This window comes from Emys orbicularis, chromosome 10 (genome assembly GCF_028017835.1).
Source record: "Emys orbicularis isolate rEmyOrb1 chromosome 10, rEmyOrb1.hap1, whole genome shotgun sequence".
Classification (NCBI taxonomy): domain Eukaryota; kingdom Metazoa; phylum Chordata; order Testudines; family Emydidae; genus Emys; species Emys orbicularis.
Genome location: NC_088692.1, coordinates 30911395 through 30929831, shown reverse-complemented (window position 1 = coordinate 30929831; position 18437 = coordinate 30911395). Strand labels below are relative to the sequence as shown.

Sequence of the window (18437 nt, the reverse complement as noted above, 5' to 3'; positions counted from 1 at the left end):
CTCAGAGCATCTGCAGGTTCCATGCAGTGCCCGATGCCAGCGGCAGGGAAGCAGTGAGGGCCTGGTTCAGCCCCTGCCTCCAGCCGATGTGGAAATATCACATTGGAATTCCTTCAGCACTGCCCTGCCCCACCCTAGGGATGTGGGGAGTGGCTTGATTGTTGAGAGGCAGGAAAGCCTGGGACTTGCTCCGCTCACCATGCGCTGTCAGGGGCCAGCCCCAAACCTGCATGGCAGTGATCACCCGGGGCAGGTGCGATGTGCCTGTCTGAGACACACCCTCAGGAACTGATACCACCTCCCCATTTCCCATCTGCTCTTGCTCTGTCCCCTCCCTCCCTCAGCTGCTTCTGGTCTCAGCACCCTCTGGAATGTGTTCTTCCCTGTTCCCAGTCAAGCCCAGAGCTCCTGGGCACAAGGCTGTGGAGGGCTCCAGGGATTGAACTGCTCCATGGGGTGGAAAAGGGAATTCAGACAACAGAAGGCAGTAAATGAGAAAGGGGTTGGGGGGTTCATGCTTGAGGATTTCACAGCAGAAGCTCTGCTCTCTGAGAATCTTATTCTGGGGTTATCTAGAGTGTCTGAGCCTCATGTTCACCAATACATTTATCCTCACAATGCCCTTTGGAGGTTGGGAAGTATTGTCCCTTGGCACAGGTGGGGGATGAGGCACAGAGAAACTCAGTCCCAGAGCCTCAAAGGCTCTGTTTGTTTCAGAGACCGGAGTCTAAATACCTTTAAGGATCTGGGCCTCTGTGACTTGCCCAAGGTCACAGAGGAAGCCTGTGGCAGGCAGGAATTAAACCCAGCTTGCCTGTGCCCAACCACAGAACCAACCTTCTCCTCGCGAGTGGCTTCTCCATCTCTTGATAGCTTCAGAGAGAGGCTGGGGCCCCTCTGGCTGACGTGCTTTAGTCAAACACAGGTTACTATGCTCAGTACAGAGTAACTCTGGCCTGTGCTATGCGGTCAGCTTGCATGATCACAGTGATCCCTTTGGGCCTTGAAGTCTATGAAACTGAGTCTAGTATCCTGGCTTTTAGCATTGGCAGCTAGACACTAGAGCACATGGTGCTTGTTCCCCGCATTCGCAGATCCCTCAGAACACAGCATCTGCTCTCCCAGGGCCCACTGAGAAGTAGGAGCCTTCCTAGCCTATGGGGTCTGGTACCTGGTGATAGTCCTCCATGAATTTCAGATGGCTCTCCTCACAGATCAGCAAGTTGAGATATTCCTTCCAGTCAGCATGGACAGCCTCCATGTGAGCCTATGACACAACAGGAGCAGTGGGCATGTTACAGAGGCTTGTCACCTGCCTCAGTGGGTTAATATCGGCTCCGGAGAAGAATCCCAGGGAGGCATTTACTCCGTGACACAATCATGAATGGGGTTTGAGACCAAGAATAGTAGCAATGGGTAGCAGGAGCAGCACATAAGCCAGTTTTCTTCTGGGAGCTAAATTCTCTCTTGGTGTAATGCCAGTGGAGTTCCTCTAGGAGTGAACTTAACTCAACAGGCTTGCTACCCAGGGGAAAGTGCCACCTTCCATCTCCACTGAACGAATCCTTGTGGGCAGCCTAAGGCCAGAGCTGGAAATCCTCGTGTCTGAGCAGAGTTGCTCGGGAGAGCGGGCCAGAACATGGGACACATTTTGGGGGACAAATGTGAAAAAATGTGTCATGTTTTTCAACAAACGATTTTTTTTTTCTAACCAGCTCTGCTTGTCATGGGAGGAACAAGATAACAGGCCTGGCGGAAGTGGGGTAGTTGGATCTCTGTTTTCCCACTGTACCCGATTTATACACTTGCAGTAGATAGGAGCCTTTTGGTTGGCATTCGGCAGCTCAGGAAGCCGTGCAAAGCTGAGGAGCCGTTGTAGGATGAGTGCCAATACAGGACAGAGGGCACAGGAGTTTTCTCCATGGAGTGTCACTTCAGGGTACTGGGTCAGGGTCAAGTAGGCATTTCCTGGATGGGATGGTGTTCTCTCCAGGGTATTCAGGGAAAAGACATACCCGTTAGCATTCTCTGGGGCACTCACCTCAATGGGGTTCTTCCCAGGGTGGTTTTGGGCTAGTAGGTGGTCTCCCTCCGCATGCAGTTTGTTGACAGCCTCCTCTCTCTCTTCTAGATTGCGATTGATGAAGTTCTAGACAGAGGTAGTGAAGGTGTCGGGCTCAGAAGGGAATGCGTGGAGGGGACCTCTTGCTAACACACCAGAACACAGGAACCCAGGCAACACCAGGGGGAAGGGACCCTTGCTTACACCCCAGATTTTATCTACCTTAAAATGAAGGGATCTGACTCCTCGGTGCACTCAAAACAGAGACTCCCTCAAGGCCAGGAAGCCCCAGCTCTGCCCTGCTGCATCTTGGCCTCCTCCTTTCCTTATAGCTGCTTGTAAAGTCTCTGAGCTGGATTCTCTCCTTGCTCCCACCAAGGTAAAGCCAGCATGAGCAAGAGGAGACTCAGGCCCCATGTCAAGACAGGTATTTTCATTCTTTTTTGCTTTAGGGCCTGGTCTGTTTGTATATGTAATAACGTCAAGCCCTAGCTCTTACCCAGCCCTTTACATCAGTAGATCACAAAGTACTTTACAAAGGAGGTCAGTATCGTTGTCCCCATGTTACAGAGGGGGAAACTGAGGCACAGAGCTGAGATGTGAAGTCACCCAGCTGGCCAGTGACCAAGCTAGTACTAGAACCCAGGTCTCCTGAGTCCCAGTGCAGTGTTCTCTCCCTTTGGCAACACTGCCTCCGCCTATTGGTGTAATACACCTGGCCAGTAGGAGACAGCTGGTGAGGTAGGCGGGTTTTGTGTGCCGGGGAAGGTATACACATACCTCGTACTGGCGGCGCCGGCTGGGGTAGTCCAGGTTGCGGTCACTCCAGTCATAATGCATTCTGTCCTTGGCCTGCTGATCTAGCCAGTAGAGCTTGTTTGTGCAGCGCTGCATGTAATCCTGCAGGGAGTTCAAATCCTGCTGCCGCTGCTGGGACCCCGACTGTCAAAGGAGAGGATTACAGAGGGTCAGAGCTCACCACCCAGTTGTGGAGTTGGAGGAGCAGCCCAAGGAGGCCGCCTACTCAGAACTTTCCTCTGGGGGCGGGGGCGGGGGGGGGGGGGGGGCGTTGTGAGGGCTCTGCATTCCCCCACCCCACCAGCAATGAGCATCTCTGGGCAAAACATCTCCCTCCTACACGTCCTTCACATGTGCACACACCCTCGCCCCAGCTCACTGGTGCTTAGCCACCAACATCCAGTCTCCTCAGGGCTGAGAGAGATTCTTACCAGCAGCTTCTGGTATTTCACCTGGAGGCTGCTCATATATTCCTGCAAACAAAGGAGAGAAAAGCCAGGCATGAGAAGGGCCGAAGAGCACAGCTGCAGTGACTCAAAGTCTGTAGGGCAAAAGGGGCTGGATCTAGGAGGGGGCATGTTGGGGGGCTGCCACTGTAAAGTTAGGGTCCATGTGTGAAATTCAACTCGGTACAAGTGTGGCTTCAGGACACCCTGCAATTGGGGGTGTTTGGACACACGGCTTGGTTCGGGCCCATGACACTTTAAGCAACTTTGGGTGTTGCTCTCCCCGTGTTCTTGGAAGCTTGTCCTTCCCTCGGGTGAGTCTCCCCCAGCCTGGCCTGTGGTTCCTGTTAGTCTAAAAGCTTGTCCTGTGCTCTGCAATCCCCAGTGTAGGAGGTGCTGGGCGGAGGCTGCATGTGCCACAGGGTGAAGACTGGCACAGGGAACACCAGCGAGTGAGGCAGAGAAGGGACCTACCTTGTCCCGTTCCTTGCTGATATGTGGCCCGATGGCCATCACCTCATTGTGGAAGATGTTGTGCTCTTCCACTTGGCTGTTGACTAGCGGCAGGTCGGTCCCAAAGCCCTGGCTGTTCAACGTTTCCTGGTGCACAGAGAGGTTAAGGTTAACGACAGGCGTACCAGGAACCACTCTCCAGCTCTTCTGTTCGCCTGGCTGTCTCTGACAGGAGCTAAGGCAGAGAGACCCCCAGCCTGGGGTGCCCTCTTCTGCTTCATTGCAGTGGGGAATGGGGTGGGTTTGGGAAGTCTCATGGGAATCTCTGCTCCCGGAAGACCTAGAAAGAGCCTTGGCTGAAGCACTCAGCATCACGGATGGTGCAGGGATCTCTGAGCCATGCCTCCTCTTTCCTCCCACCGCGTCATGTCAGAGCAAGGGGCACTCAGCACCTCTAGGACGAGCTTCTCAGTGCAGAGACAGCCCATGGGGTCTTGCTGCTGCAGCAGGCCCTCAAGAGCAGGTGTGAACATGGCCTGCTTGCAGCTACGCAAGGGTGACCCATTCTTAGCTACAGGGTGTCAGCTGGTGGCCTGGGCTTCCCCCCTCGCCCCTTTAGAGCATTGCACGATTAACAAGGTGCCTCCTCGAGCGTCGATTGCCAGGTGCTGCCAGAGGGTGGGCACCCCTGGCAAAGATCTGATCTAATAGCAGTCTCCATGCTCCTAGGAGGCAGCCCTGGATTGCACTGTGAAGGGTCTCTTCTCCAGAGGCTACGATGGGCCTGCTGGGAGTTTGGCTAGCGGCGTCAGTGGGAGAAGGAGCAGCCCAAGACTGCAAGCTGCTAGGGGACGAGATGGGTGGCAGCCACCGCCTGTGATGTGAATGCTAATAACCACTGCTTGGCATTTCCCCAGCATTGTACAAACCTCCGTCATTGCAAGGGCCTCTCCTCTCCCCTGCTAAGGGGCCTGTTCCCCTTTGGAGGCAGCGGAGCCCACGCAATGGGCAGAACTGCAAGGCCAGCATGGCCTTCCCAATGCAAAGTGCTAATTAAACAAGCTGCAGCTCAGGCTGGATTTGGGGATTTGCAAAGCAAAGCTGACTTGGCAGTTTGAATAGCAGCAAAATCAACAGTGTGGAGCGACCAGTTGTCTCTGTTATTGTGCTGGATCTGGCTAATGAATACAGCAGGCATCGTAGGCCAGCCCTTGATAGGAGTGAAATTGTCCTTTCGTTCATAAGAACTGACCCAAAGTCCCTGGGATTGTCTGAATAAAATGCAATTCCGTTCCCAGTCACTAAGCAGCCACGAACAGCAGCGGAGGGTGTTAGAACCCATAAGGTGTGGCTGCCACACACCACTGCAGCATCCATTTGTGCCAGACCCTCAGCTGGTGTGAACTGGCACAACTCTCTGGACCTCAATGGATCTGTGCTGATTTACACCAGTTCAGGATCTGGTGACCGAAAGGAAAAGTAATGCAGCGAAGAAAATGAGACGAGAATAAAAGAAGGTGATGTGGGGAAAGACCAAGACCAAAGCTAATACCTAGCTCTTATATGGTACTTTTTGTCTGTAGATCTCAGAGCACTTTACAAGGGGGGTCTGTGTCATTATCCCCACTTTACAGATGGGGAAACTGAGACACAGAGCAGGGAAGTACCTCACCTGAAGTCAGCCAGCAGGGCAGTGACAGAGCTGAGTATGGAACCCAGGTCTCCTGAATCCCAGTCAAGTGCTTTATCCACTAGGATGCACTGCCTCCAAAGGAGGCTTTGCCCATTTTTTGTCTAATTTCAGGCATTGGTGGATGGCCACCAGCATCACTTAACTTTAGCAGACAGGGCAAACTGTGATAATTCTTGATTAGCAATGGGGCAGCTTACCCAGGTTTCAAGCAGGTACAAGCTACACTAATAAAATTAGTGCTCTACCGTAGGGAGCTCCATTGGTGCAGCTTCGCCCAGTGGCTGGCCATGGATGGCTGTCCTCAGAGCAGATCCCCAGTGTAGCTAAAGCCTCAGTTAAGGACAGCTGCCCACCCATCCTTTGGTCCTTTTAAACTCATTCCAAAACCTTTGGAGTCCTTGATTCCACTCTGATATTCCAAGCCACCCCCATCTGCCCCCACTCAATACATTCTGCTGTGGTGTATGCTCCATGCAATGTTAAGCTGTCTTGATGGTTTGAGTGAGAGCTCCTTGGTGTGTTCTTCCATGGGGAAAAAATTCCGGCACCCATATGGCAAACTTTTGGTGCAAGCCTATCTCTAGAGCTGCCCTGAGGGTCGCTGCAGGCAGGCACAGGTGTTTCAGGGGCAGATGCCGGGGTCACTGTACCTGTTTCTCGTCGATCACCTTGGACCAGTTGACCTGCGGCTCCACGTCCTGCGGAGTGAAGTTGTAGATCTGGTCGTGTTTCGCACGCAGGTTTGCCACGCGCTCCTTCAGCTGCCGGATGCTGAAGAAAGGGAGAAGACAAGCAACCCAGGGGCATCAAGGATGTGGTAGGTGGGCTGGTTTGATCAGTCCCTGGGCTGGCACAGAACTGGCACCATCAGCTCTGGGTCATCCTCTCCCCCCGCCCCCAGTCCCCTGGCATATTGGGAGAAGAAGGGGGCATGGTCGGACTGCACTGCCATGTGATCTTTAATGACTGCTCGGGAATGTGATTTTGCATCTCACCAAAAAGTCAGCATCTGCTGCAGCATAGTGCTGGGCCACAAGGTGCAGAATTGACCCGAGGGAAGAGCAACACCAGCCCCCTTTTTTCAACCTTGCAGGGTCTCCCATCTGAGTATTGACCAGGGCTGACCCTGCTTAACATGAGAGCCCCATCTAAGGTGGTGTAACTACAGACACACAAAAGCCCTCTTTAGCATCGGCTGTATCTGTGGTGTAATGAGAGCTATGCGAATCACTGATTTTTCAGTTCGGTGGCTGAACCGGAAAAAAAAATCGTCTTGGGTTGACTAGAAACAAACGTTTTTCAAAACTTTTCAGCCAACCAAAATTTCCAGCAAACTGAATTTTTTCAAACGAAACATTTTGTTCTATCCTAAATGAAACGTTTCATTTTCGTTTCAGGTTTTTTTTAAAAAATGACAGTAAAAGTCCAAATGAAAAGGCGTTTAGAATTGAAAAACCAAACTGTTTCATTTCTAAAATGTCAAACCCAAACATTTCAATTCTTTTCAGAATTTTTTTTACTGAAACAATTAGGTGAATTCCACCCAAATCCATGAAATGTTTCCATCAACCCGAAGCTGCGTTTTTTGACCAAAAAACTTTCAGCCAAAAATGTTGCCCAACGCTAGCTATACCATACAGTGCCCTCCAATAAGGAGTTACAGAAATGCCTACTGGCCTACGGGGGTGGGGGTGGTTGTTAACAAGTGCCTCTCTGTAGTGGAGTCTGGCTAGCCCAGCAGCATGCATGCAATTAGGGATCCAGAACAAATTTTGTCCCCACTGGACTCACTCTTCTGTGATCATATCACCCTGTGGGTGTTTCATGTGCTTAGCAATTGCTGCATCCCCATCCAGAACGTAGAGGAGTTTATCCGACTCGGTCAGTTTACTTGCTGTGTGGTCCTTGTATTGAGCAGGCTGGCCGGCCTTGAGCTTGTGTAAGTCCTGTGGATGCAACGAGAAAAGGATGGTGAATTGGCAGAAAGAGCTGAAATCGACAGCACCCGAATGATGGAAAACAATACAACATAAACCTGCCCAATGCATGGAGTTATTAAATAAGGGCTGGTCATACAGCCTGCATTGTGAGGCACAGTGTGTAAGGAGGAGGGGCATCCATGAACAGGATGTTAACCTCCACACACTGGCCTCCTCCCCAGCCACAGATGCTCAGGAGCAGGACTATAGATTGCCTGCCTGGGAGGCCAAGGATAGAATACCTTTGGGCAGGCTGGACACTGTGGCTAGGCTCATCGGAGAGAGCTGAACCCCAAGCTGGAGTTATCTGTTTCCTTTTCCCTTGATGTTCATGTCTGTTGTTTTCTCATGATCACACACCCTGGCTGCCTGTGACTAGACCTCCTCCTGAGAATCCTTTCACTAGTCTATACGGAAATACCAGGAGGCCATGTAATCTATTCCACTCCATAGCAGGCCTCTTCTGAGACCCGTTATCCAAGTCACAGGTAACTAGGGTCTGAGGGTTTAACCTCCTAGGTTCACGAGACTACATTTCCCCCTCTTTATGTCTCTCTCATCTAGCCACTCTGCACTGGTGTTATAGGGCCAGTGTTGTAACATGTTCCCCAGGAGAGATCTTCAAAGCCGCCAGGCATCCCATCGCAGAAGCGGCTCTGCTATTGCTGTGTATGGGGGACATGATCCAATAGGGTAGGCCTCACATTTATGATATGTAATCTAATTTTTTTTTTAACAAAATCAGATAGGACTAGAAATATATTTTAGGACCATTAGTTTAAATGACAAGGGTTGGGGTTTTTCCAGGGGGAGGGGAACAAACGGGGTTAACGCTTCCTTTGTAGTCTGGGGAATCTCCCACCCTTCAGCATTGTGGTGGTTGTTAAGAAATGGGAAATGACACTGACTGTAAATAGAAAGTGAAACTGACCAGCTTAATTTCACTGTCCCATGGGAGTGAAATGCAAATGGCAACCAAACTGCAGAACAGCCTGAAGTCGACAAAATTCTGCAAACTCTCTCGGCTTTAGTGATCAAAGGTGTTCTGTGTCACACGAGCAGGGAAGGCAGCAGGTGCACGTGAAGGGAAGATGGATGCCAAGAGGATCCTCCAAGAGAAGGCCTGGGCTGCAGGCTTGGTGTGGACCGACAAGCTAAGGGCTAAGTGCAACGGAAGGAAAGCTCCCTCGCTACAGTAATTGCAGTCGAGGTCAGGATGGGGGCCCATGCAGGCGAGGGAGGGTAGATGTGCATTCAGGGAGAAGGGGGGTGGAGGAGGTGCATGCATGGGATGGCTGGATAGGTGTTGGATGCCTGCGAGGTGGTGTGGCAGGTTTATGGAAGGTGAGCAATGCACAGGTACACAAAGAGAGGCTGGCTAGAGATTGGATGATGTCAGGGGGCAATCCTAGAGGGAGAATGGGCAGTGTGGGCAGGATGTATTGGGAACAGGTGCCTACAGAAGACTAGGAGTGGGGGTGTGGATGGGAAGGAGTGTGGCTAAGTGCAGTGGGGTTTGAGTGCAGGGGCAGCTCTTACTCACATTCTGCATTCGGGAGTCGGCTTCTACAATGTTCTTTTCCACCTGGTCGGCATTTTTCTGCAGCCGCTCGATGAGCTCCGACAGCTCCTTGCTGGAGATGCTGTGGGGAGAGAAGAGCAGAGGAATTGATGCCGGTGACTAAGGAGAGTAAAGGGGGAGACCCATCTCCTGAGCTGCTGCCAGGCTCCGGGATCTCTGGAAGTGCCTCGCCCTGGTGGCGGTGAGCCAGCCCTGCTCTCTGTGCCCAATGGCCCTGACCCCATCTGAGGGAGGGAGAGGGCTCAGCTCAGCCTGCCAGGCGCTGCAGCTGCACATGACTCACTGCTGCCATTCTAATAGTTTCCAGAATGCTCGGCTGCCTTGCCAGGAGGGGCCAGGTTACTATCTCCCACGCAGCAGGATGGGAGCACCTTGCCCTCCCCACCACAGCCAGGCCAGGCCCTGCCTCAGGAACTAGGGGCATAACTTCAAGAGGGCAAGGGGGAATGGGACAGCCCCAGAGCAGGGGGGAAAGGGACTCTCGGGTGGGGCTCCCTGACTGATCATTGTGTGCATGCCCCCCATCTCTCATGGCAGAGAGGATACAGGTCCATCGGAGTGAAGGCAAACCTGCTTGTTTACTGAGGCTGCTGGACAGATGGGACCCCGTCAGTCTCCCTGGCTTTCTAAGTCCCAAATACAGCCTGTGATGATCATTCACCACCAGCCAGGGTGTCCCTGACGTTCTGGCCCAACCTGCAGTCTGAGGTGGGCTGCTGGCTGCACTATGCCCCCCCTTCAAGCCAGCAGCTGCTCCAGGGGGCAGCACAGATATGGGTGCATCACCTCCTTGCTCCAGTCTAGCAGACGCTGGGAGCTGCTCCATAGAAAGCTGCTCTGTGCATTCAGCAGAGATTAGGTCGCAACTAATCCCCGCCGATGCAGGTTGTCCCCTGTCAACAGCAGCAAGGGAGAGGGAGTGATCCTGGCCATTTGGATCCAGGGCTGGTGTTGCCTGGCCCTGAGACCACAGTTTGAGGATGGGATGCAGGGATTCTCCTGCATGTGCTGGGTAAGAGGCAAAGGACTACCATGAATTTCTGGGTGGTCGGGAAGGACAGAACCAGCTGGACTGGCACCATGGGCAGGAAGGAGAGCCCAGCAGCACAGGATGGGCGCATGCACACATCCAGCTGGCTGTGTGGGCATACATCTGAGGCCACATCCTCCTCTAGTTACACCACTGCCCTCCCAGGGGAGTCAAGGGGGAGGCACTGGTGTTACTCAAAGTCAAAGCAGAGCTGCCCTTTTCTTCCCCAGGTGCTTGTTAATCAGCAGCTCTCCTGGGCCCTAAAAGGCAAGATGTATCTGGGTGGGCCACATGGGTATTCAGAGGGCTGCATGTTACAGAGCATGGATAGGGGCATTTCCATGGGTCTGCAGGAGAGACAGGTTCACAGAGGATGGAGGCATGGAGAGAGCACGTCAGGCCCTCAGCTGCAGCGTGTTGGCATTTGCATCAGCTGCAGATCTGAGCCCTGGTGTGCACTGGAGGATTCCCTCTAGTCGCTGGCTGGTCACTACAGCTGACTTAACCACCTACTGTAGCTCCCTGAGCAGCTGGCTGTGTGTGCTCCCCGCAGGTCATCACAAGTGAGGCTTCAACCTGGAAGCTGCTGGCAGCCCCTTAGCCAGGTGAGTCGAGAGGGAGCTCCCGCTCCAGCTGGGCCAGTAAAAGCCATGCTCAGCAAGTCCCAGCTGGAAGTTGCCCACCCTTGGGCATATCTTACAATCTGCCCTGGGAGTCTTGTGCTTGAGGCTGTTTGAGATGCGTGTCTGGAACATGATGCGATCCATGGCCTGAAAGAGCTCTGAGGTGCTCAGATGAGCCTCCAGTGCCTGAGGACCTAGCAAACCCAGTAGCCACCAGCTCGGTAAGTGCAAAGACTCCTGGTGTGGTCAGGCTCCATGGCCAGCACTGTAAATTTCCACTGCAGTGTATCAGCTGCAGGAACGGGCCAGCAGCAGGGATGCTGTCCTTGGCAGCTTCCTAGGTGAAGGGCATCCACGCTGTAAGGAAAGCGCCTTGCTATCTAAACCAAACAAAGGGGGACGGGTCCACATAGGTCGGCTTTGTCCATGTGGGCGGTTGCCCAAGGAGCACTCCTTGAGAGAAGGACAGTTTGTTCCTGCAGGGCGGTGCGGCTCGGGGAGCCTCACTCACCCACAAGAGAAGCCTGGCTGACGTCAGCGGGACAGCGCGCATGAGTGCGAGTTAGCAGGATCAGGCCCCAACTGCTCTTGTGCTCGTGATTTAATAACATAAGGAAAGGCCCCAAGCCCCAGTGCTCGGGCTGGTGGCCAGAGCTGCAATTCACAGGGAGATGCATCTTCCTTTCTATGCAGTGATCCTGGACAGCTAGTGAAGGCTCCTTGTTTCTTACCAGTGTTTGCTCATCCACTGAGTGTTTCATACACCGCTGTTGTTTCCGTACCACTCGGCAGCATTCTACCCCGGGAACTGCCTGGCACAGGAGCGCAGTGGGAACCGTGCCCAGGCGTTGACACCCATGCAGAGCAGGTGTGGAAAGCTGCAGTTTCCCCCCCCTACTATACGCCGGTGTGGGGGGCTGCACACTGCAGAGCGATGACGGCTCAGGGCCCAGCAGCTCATCTTGCTTGACAATTCCTGGCGGTGGAAGCGAGAGGAGACTTTGCCTCTTTCGATCTTAGACACAAGAAGAGCCCTTCGGAATCTTCATCCCCTTGTTTCACTGAGCTGCCTCGGCTGCTGCAGGAGATCTGATCCCATGCGCCCCCTGTAGGTGTCTGATGCTTTGAGCTGGTGGTGCACAAACCACTAGGCTCCTAAGATCAGCCCTGTGATGATGGAACAAAGCACCTGCCAAGTGGAACCAGAGTCCCTGCTGCAAGTCAGCATTTAGGCCTTAATTCAGTGCAAAGCCACGGCAGGGGAGATGCTGCATCACTCTCATCCTGAGGGTGCCGGGGGCTGGCTCACTCTCGGACACAAGTTCCAACTTGCACCCCTGGTGGCAACGGCCTCGGCAAATGTAACACAGGCAGCGGAACGCCCTAGTAACACCCTCTGTGCCTGGGGAGGGGTGGCATAGAGCTGGCTATACCGGCTCTGTACCTGCCAGGGAACTAGCTGCAGCTGTTACGGGGAGTGGGGCGGGGCAGACTTTCTGGTCACTTTGCAGACATGTTGCATCAGCGTAGCCAGTGCAAAGTGGCAGCAGCTGGAGAGTGAATTTCCCCCCTCTGGGTATGGAAGACTCAGTGATGGCTTAGGCTGGCTACATCTTCTGTCCGTTCTATCAGTTTGCAAGTGGGAAATTGGCATGATCAACCACCCCTTACAATGGTGGCTGGTGAACCTCTGGTTTCTAAAGGACCCGCTCATTTCCTAGCAATGAGTAGAGCGAGCCCCATCTGTTGCTATTGCCTGGCTTGCCGAAGGGTCCTGAGGTGCTTCACAAATTATAGACACAAACCAATTTACTCAGCCCTGAAGAGGCAACAGCACAACGCTGCACATTAGCGTCAGTCGGGAACTGAAAACAGGGCATCCCGCCAGAGCCAGCAGGGTTGGTGAGTGAGGCAGGGTGAGTTGGCACGTGGCCAAGACACCAGCTGCAAGCTTGAGCAAAATGCCAGGGGATGTTGAGTAATCCCAGCCAGCTTTACAAGAACCAGCAATGTCCACAGGCCGGAGTATAGGCCTGGTAGCTAGGAAGTCCTGAGTTCAAATCCTCTCTCTGAAACCAGTTTGTTGTGTGGCCTTAAGCAAGACATTTAAACTTCTTGGCAATAGATAGTTTCCCCTCTATAAAATGGGACTAAAGGGTGGTGGAAGGCTTAACCTTGATACAGTGCTTTGAATATATTAATTGCTCGTTAAAATAATGCCACGATCAGGGTTTTATATTTCCTCCAAAGGAGGGCACTTGTAGCAGCATAGAGTAACAACACAGCCTAGCGGAATGCTGGTCAGTGCCAGCTCCACTGGAAGAGCGCCAGTCCCATAACCCCACTTCTTACAGCGCCTGGGGTTTGCGTGGCAGGGTCCCAGCCAAGGCCTGACTCAGCTCAGGAATATGCACTATGACAAGACCAGAGCCTCGTGCAAACGCAGCCTGGGATAAAGATGAACCAGGAAGGTATCTTAGTGGAACATGGACTAAGCCTCTCCTACTTCAGAACCAGACTCTCATCTGTCCAAGCTCCTCAAAGCACTACGCTTATCTGTCTGCTTGAGCAACACCCATTTTCTCCAAGCTTAGCAGGGGATTTTATAATGAGCTGTCCAATTCCATAGATCAGGTCAAAACTCTCTGCAGACTTTGCACAGATATAGGGCCATGCCATGCCCTTCGTCTACAGGCAGATCTCCCAGTAGCATCAATGGTTGGAGGGCAGGAGGTGGTCTTGATGTTCTCGCTGCAGCTGTGTGATTTCAGCTGCAACGCGATCTAACCTTAGTGGTCAAGAGAGCTCTCGGAGGGACATGCATCTCAACTCTCAGTTCCTGCACCATGGGCCACCCAGGACATGTGTTCTGCCATCTTGGGATGTGACCAAGCTGAGTGGCATGAGGGCTGAGCTGTGCAGCACGTACTAGCCAGGCGTCGTTAGTGCCCTTTCCAAAAGATCAGAAAAATTCACCCCTCTACCCATTGCCCACCACGTGCCCCCCTGTAATCCTATCCCAGCCAATAGGATTCTTGTGGCAGTGGACACACATGCTAGCATTTCTACTCTCCCTCTTAGCACAGTGTTTGGCTCTGTCTTCCTTTATGGAAGCCAGGAAGCTTCTGTCTGTCATCAGATTGCTACTCACTGGTGCTGGTTATTAGCTTAGTGTCAGCATCTGTCACTGTCTCTCAGTTTAGCAACTCTTAATTAACAAAGTCCTAACATTGCTCTGGGGCCTCTTAAAGCCACAGCAAATGAACGGGGTTTTGGAGAAGAAAGTAACCTTGCCATTTGCCTTTCAAATCGCATCAGATGTGTTCAATGCTATTGTTAATGCCAGGCCAGAATGGGGCACTCTTAAAAGCACAGAACCTGGTTTTCAGAAGAGTTGCACGCACAAAATGTATGCCCAGTCGTGCATCTAACGTGCAGGCAAATGCTGCAATTGCTCAGGCAACCTGGGTGATCACAGACACAAACAGCAATTGTGCGGACATGATTTGTGTGCACAATCGTAGTAGCTGCACGTGCACGTGAAACGTTCAGTTGTGTGCCCAACTCTTCAAATATTCAGAGGTGAAGAATTATCTAGGACTGTGGTGCCTTGTGTAACTTTTTCTATGAGCTCCACAGACAAAATGGGATTCAAGATGTTGAGAGATAAAAAGTCCGAAGAAGTGATATCCTAGAAACCCATAAAGGGCCTAAGCTACTTCCACTAGTGCTACAGCCTAGTGGAGTTCCTCTGGATTTACATCACTGTCAGTAAGATCAGAATCTGGCCCACTGTGTTAACGTGGACTATGCATGAACAGGAAATAATAGACCTCATTGTGAGCACAGCGTGGTGTGACTTCGGGCAACATGCTCAAAAGTGCATAAGTCCTATTTTCAAAAGTGACTTGGGGGCAGATTTTCAAAGGTATTTAGGCACCTAAGGCTGTGTAGATAGGCACCTAGTAGGTGTTTTAGAAGTGCCTGGGCACCTAACCTCTATTGATTTCAAAGGGAGTTAAGCACTGAGATGCTTTTGAAAATCCTACTAGGCACCTAGGAGCATCTCTGGGCACCTAAAGACCTTTGCACTTCTGGCCCCAAGCCACTTTTGAAAATGTGACCCTAGACATCGACTCGAATGAAGTTATTACTGGTCAGAAACCTCCTCAGGCATAAAGGTGAGCGTCAGTCACTGCACAGCAGATGCACTTGGTGTTGTCATCTGACTGCTCCGAGATAAGTAATGCTGCTTGCTGACTTTCTCCTGCAGCTGCAAGTACTTCATAGCCAAGAAGAAACTGCCTCTACAGAGTCTCAAAATAGCACAAGTCCCCATTGCTGTGGGGAAAGTACTTATGGGTGAGGAGTGCACCAAGGGAGGATGATAGGATATGCCTTTTGCAGCTCACCTAAGGGGAGTGTGGTTTTCCAGCGCACGCCCAGGTTTGTTTGTGTGTACCCATCTAGCAGGTGAGGGAAAGCCCCTGCATTAGGTCTGTTTTAGAAGCAGTTTGCAATATAGCCAATGACTTCATTTCCATGGAGCCTCTCAGTGCAAGGAATTGATTAGATTAAGGGGAGGATTACGAGGCTCTGTGTTCCCAGCAGTGCAAAGCAACATGCTGTGCAGACCCTCTCCAGGATTTCTGAGCAGCCCCGTTCGGATGCACTGGGTGCCTGAAAGGCGATTGAAGACGTCAACCGCGTAAGCTCTTTCATTGTGTTTGACTCCTGGCAAAAATAACCGTGTGTCCTGTTTTAATGTAATAGTTCAAGGGGTTGGATTTAAATGCCTCTATAGGATTAACGTTGGCAGAATTCTTGGGGTTATAGATAGGGCCCTACCAAATTCACAGTCCATTTTCATAAATTTCATTGTGATAGCATTTTTAAAACCTTGAATTTCACGGTTTCAGGTATTTAACTCTTAAATTTCAGGGTGTTGTAACAAAATATGAATATGTATTTAAAAATGGCAAAATATAATCCTGTAAAGCCCTTAAGACTCAGCAGTTGTCAAACTGGGGGTGCCGACCCAAAAAGGGGTTGCAAAGCTATTGTAGAGGGGTCACAGTATTGCCACCCTTACTTCTGTGCTGCCTTCAGAGCTGGGTGGCCGGAGAGCAGCGGCTGCAGGCCGGGTGCCCAGCTCTGAAGGCAGCGCTGTGTACGTTTGTATACTTTTACCATATAGTATAGGATACTTTTATAGTATGGGGTAAAAGTACACAAAAAAATCAGATTTCATGGAGAAGACCAGATTTCACAGTTCGTGACACATTTTTCATGGCTGTGAATTTGGTAGGGTCCTAGTTATAGATGGGCACTGGGAACCAGGATTCCTAGACCTGCCACTGAATCACTGAGAGACCTTAGGCACATCACCTGGGCCAGATCCTGTTAGGGCTCCTTCCTTTGCTTATGTAGCACTTTACTCCACAAGGGGCCCCAGAAGACCTGATTCTCCACTTGCCTCCATCAGTGAAAACCAGGAATGACTTCAGTGAAGTCAGTGGAATGATACTGATATAAAACCAGCATGAGTGAGTAAGGATCAGCCCACTAGACTTTGCTGGGGCCCTCGGTGGAGCAAAGTTACTGTTCACCATGGGCAAGCAGGTCAGAACCTGCTCCCATATCTCTGTGGGCTACAGACGGGCAATGGGGATAAAACATCTTCCCAACCACAAAGGGGCATTTTTGAGGGTTCATTAATTAATAATGGCTGTTAATAAGGCCTAGCCCTTGGAGATGGAGCACTAGATGTGCTTTGAGATCCTAGGAGGAAGAGAAAAGCAAATGATCGTCTTATGATCTTATAATTCTGCGCTTTAATCATGAAAGGCTTGTACCGAGACTTACAGGCATGGTGGTTTGGTCGAAAGGTGCGTTGCACCGTCTTGCCTGTCGGATGTTCATATTTTCTAACTAGTCCCAGTTATGAGTCTAAGAGGCTTTAAGCAATGTCTCCCCCATCTCCCTTTACCGTCGACTCCACTGTCTGACTCCTCGCCCTGTGAGCAGTATGCTATGTTCGTTCCGTTCATTCAGCCTGGGAAAGGGTGCTGAAAATCCCTCTGCAGTGATGAGGGAAATGGCGAGTTATTGGCTGTCTGGGCCTGCTAAGCAGGGGCGGCTCTATGTATTTTGCCGCCCCAAGCATGGAGGTCCGCATGCCATGCGGATTCGGCAGCATGCCTGCGGGAGGTCTGCTGATCCCGCGCCTTTGGCGTACCCGCCGCCGAATTGCCACCAAAACCGCGGGACCGGTGGACCTCCCGCAGGCATGCCACCAAAGGCAGCCTGACTACCGCCCTCACGGCGACCGGCACGCCATCCCCCCCGGCTTGCCGCCTCAGGCACACGCTTGGTGCGCTGGTGCCTGGAGCCGCCCCTGCTGCTAAGATCCTGCAACAGGATGTGAGCACCAACAGAACGTGTATTAATGCAACTCCAAACAGGACAGACCAGATCCTCAGCTGGTGTGTAGATCAGCATAGCCCCATTGAGTTACACTGATTTGCACCAGCTTAGGATCTGGCCCTGTGGGCCCCTGCATGGCACACAAGGTGAGACAGAGAAGGTATACACAGCCCTTCCCACTTGCACAGGCATTTGAGCTCCTTGAGCCTGATTCTCCACTGCCCCTTGAATCATAATTTGCACCTGTGCAAAATGGACATAAGCTGCTATATTGTGGAGTGCCTGGATTTCATACCCACTCTGCCCAGGCATAGTGAAAGCACAAGGTGCGTGGCAGTTGAGAATCGCTGCCATAAAATAGAAGGGGCGTGGCCATGTGGATTTGGGGAGTCGTCGCTGTCCTGCCTGCCAAGCATCTTGCTGGTGACATGGGGTGGCGATGAGCATGCCCTGCAAACTTTCCAAGGCCGTGGTAGCTGCCACTCTTTTGCATGCTTTCCCCTGGCAGCCCAGAGGCCTGCCCACCGCAAGAAGAGTGCCGTCAGCTACTGCCATCTTGGGCACAGCTCCAGAGTCTCTCCAAGCCACCGGCAAGACTTTTGATGCCACAATGCTGAGCAGAATCAGCCTGATCATCTGAGAGGCTTGGTGGCCAGTGAAGCTTTCTGGCTTGTGTCACAGACCATTCACCAGAATGCTCTGGCTTGGCCATGTCAGGAAACCTGCAGGGGAAACCTTTTTGTGCTTCCCAAAGAGCGGCACTCAGGAGTCCTCTCTGACCACAGAGCCTTTGGGAAATGCAGCGATTCTTGGCGCCAGCTTGCTCTCTGCTGGAAATGCTCAGGCTTGTTTCATAACTACAACTGGAACAACAAATGGACGCAATGCTAATGAAAAGCAGATGTGGCACGCAGTCACCCTGGACAATGGGACTGTGCCATGCTTTGCTTGCTTGGCTTGTATTTTTTTTATTAAGTTGGTGGCTGGATTGCTTCCCGTGGAGAGGTGGAGAAGAGGCTGTTGGTTTACTGGCTGGAGCCTTGGTAAAGGAGGAGATCATGGCCCTTTTGGTTTGGGGTTAGACTGTTTTAAACAATTCAGAGAAGAGATGCACTGATCTGGTTTTTTGAAGCTGCAGCCACAGAGGGCTTAGGCTGGAGATACTCTGCTGGGCTTCCCCGCACTGCCTAAGAGTGAGTTTGAACAGTGAAACTAAACCCTCTCCACAGCTGAGACGTCCAGTCCGATTAGAGACCAGTCTCCCCTTGGTCTGATGGAACAGTGCGTCCAGTGCATGGGCCAAGCCCGGTGCCCCTTGCTGGGTTGTTACTCAGCTCTTGGCTTC

The 18437-nt window shown here is 52.0% G+C and overlaps 2 protein-coding genes across 2 annotated transcripts in view; both read right to left on the bottom strand.

Moving 5' to 3' along the window:
* The window catches only part of ROGDI (rogdi atypical leucine zipper), a 177691-nt gene that overhangs the window by 138370 nt on the left and 20884 nt on the right, over window positions 1–18437 (bottom strand). The gene's annotated exons all lie outside the window — the stretch shown is intronic.
* The window catches only part of PPL (periplakin), a 53278-nt gene that overhangs the window by 19263 nt on the left and 15578 nt on the right, over window positions 1–18437 (bottom strand). Inside the window, exons 2-9 of the mRNA XM_065412018.1 lie at window positions 8975–9074; window positions 7244–7398; window positions 6103–6223; window positions 3781–3906; window positions 3292–3333; window positions 2843–3004; window positions 2042–2149; window positions 1172–1267 (exon numbers count right to left, since the gene is read on the bottom strand). Coding sequence (XP_065268090.1) covers window positions 1172–1267; window positions 2042–2149; window positions 2843–3004; window positions 3292–3333; window positions 3781–3906; window positions 6103–6223; window positions 7244–7398; window positions 8975–9074 — 910 coding nt within the window. The remainder of the gene's footprint in view (window positions 1–1171; window positions 1268–2041; window positions 2150–2842; window positions 3005–3291; window positions 3334–3780; window positions 3907–6102; window positions 6224–7243; window positions 7399–8974; window positions 9075–18437) is intronic.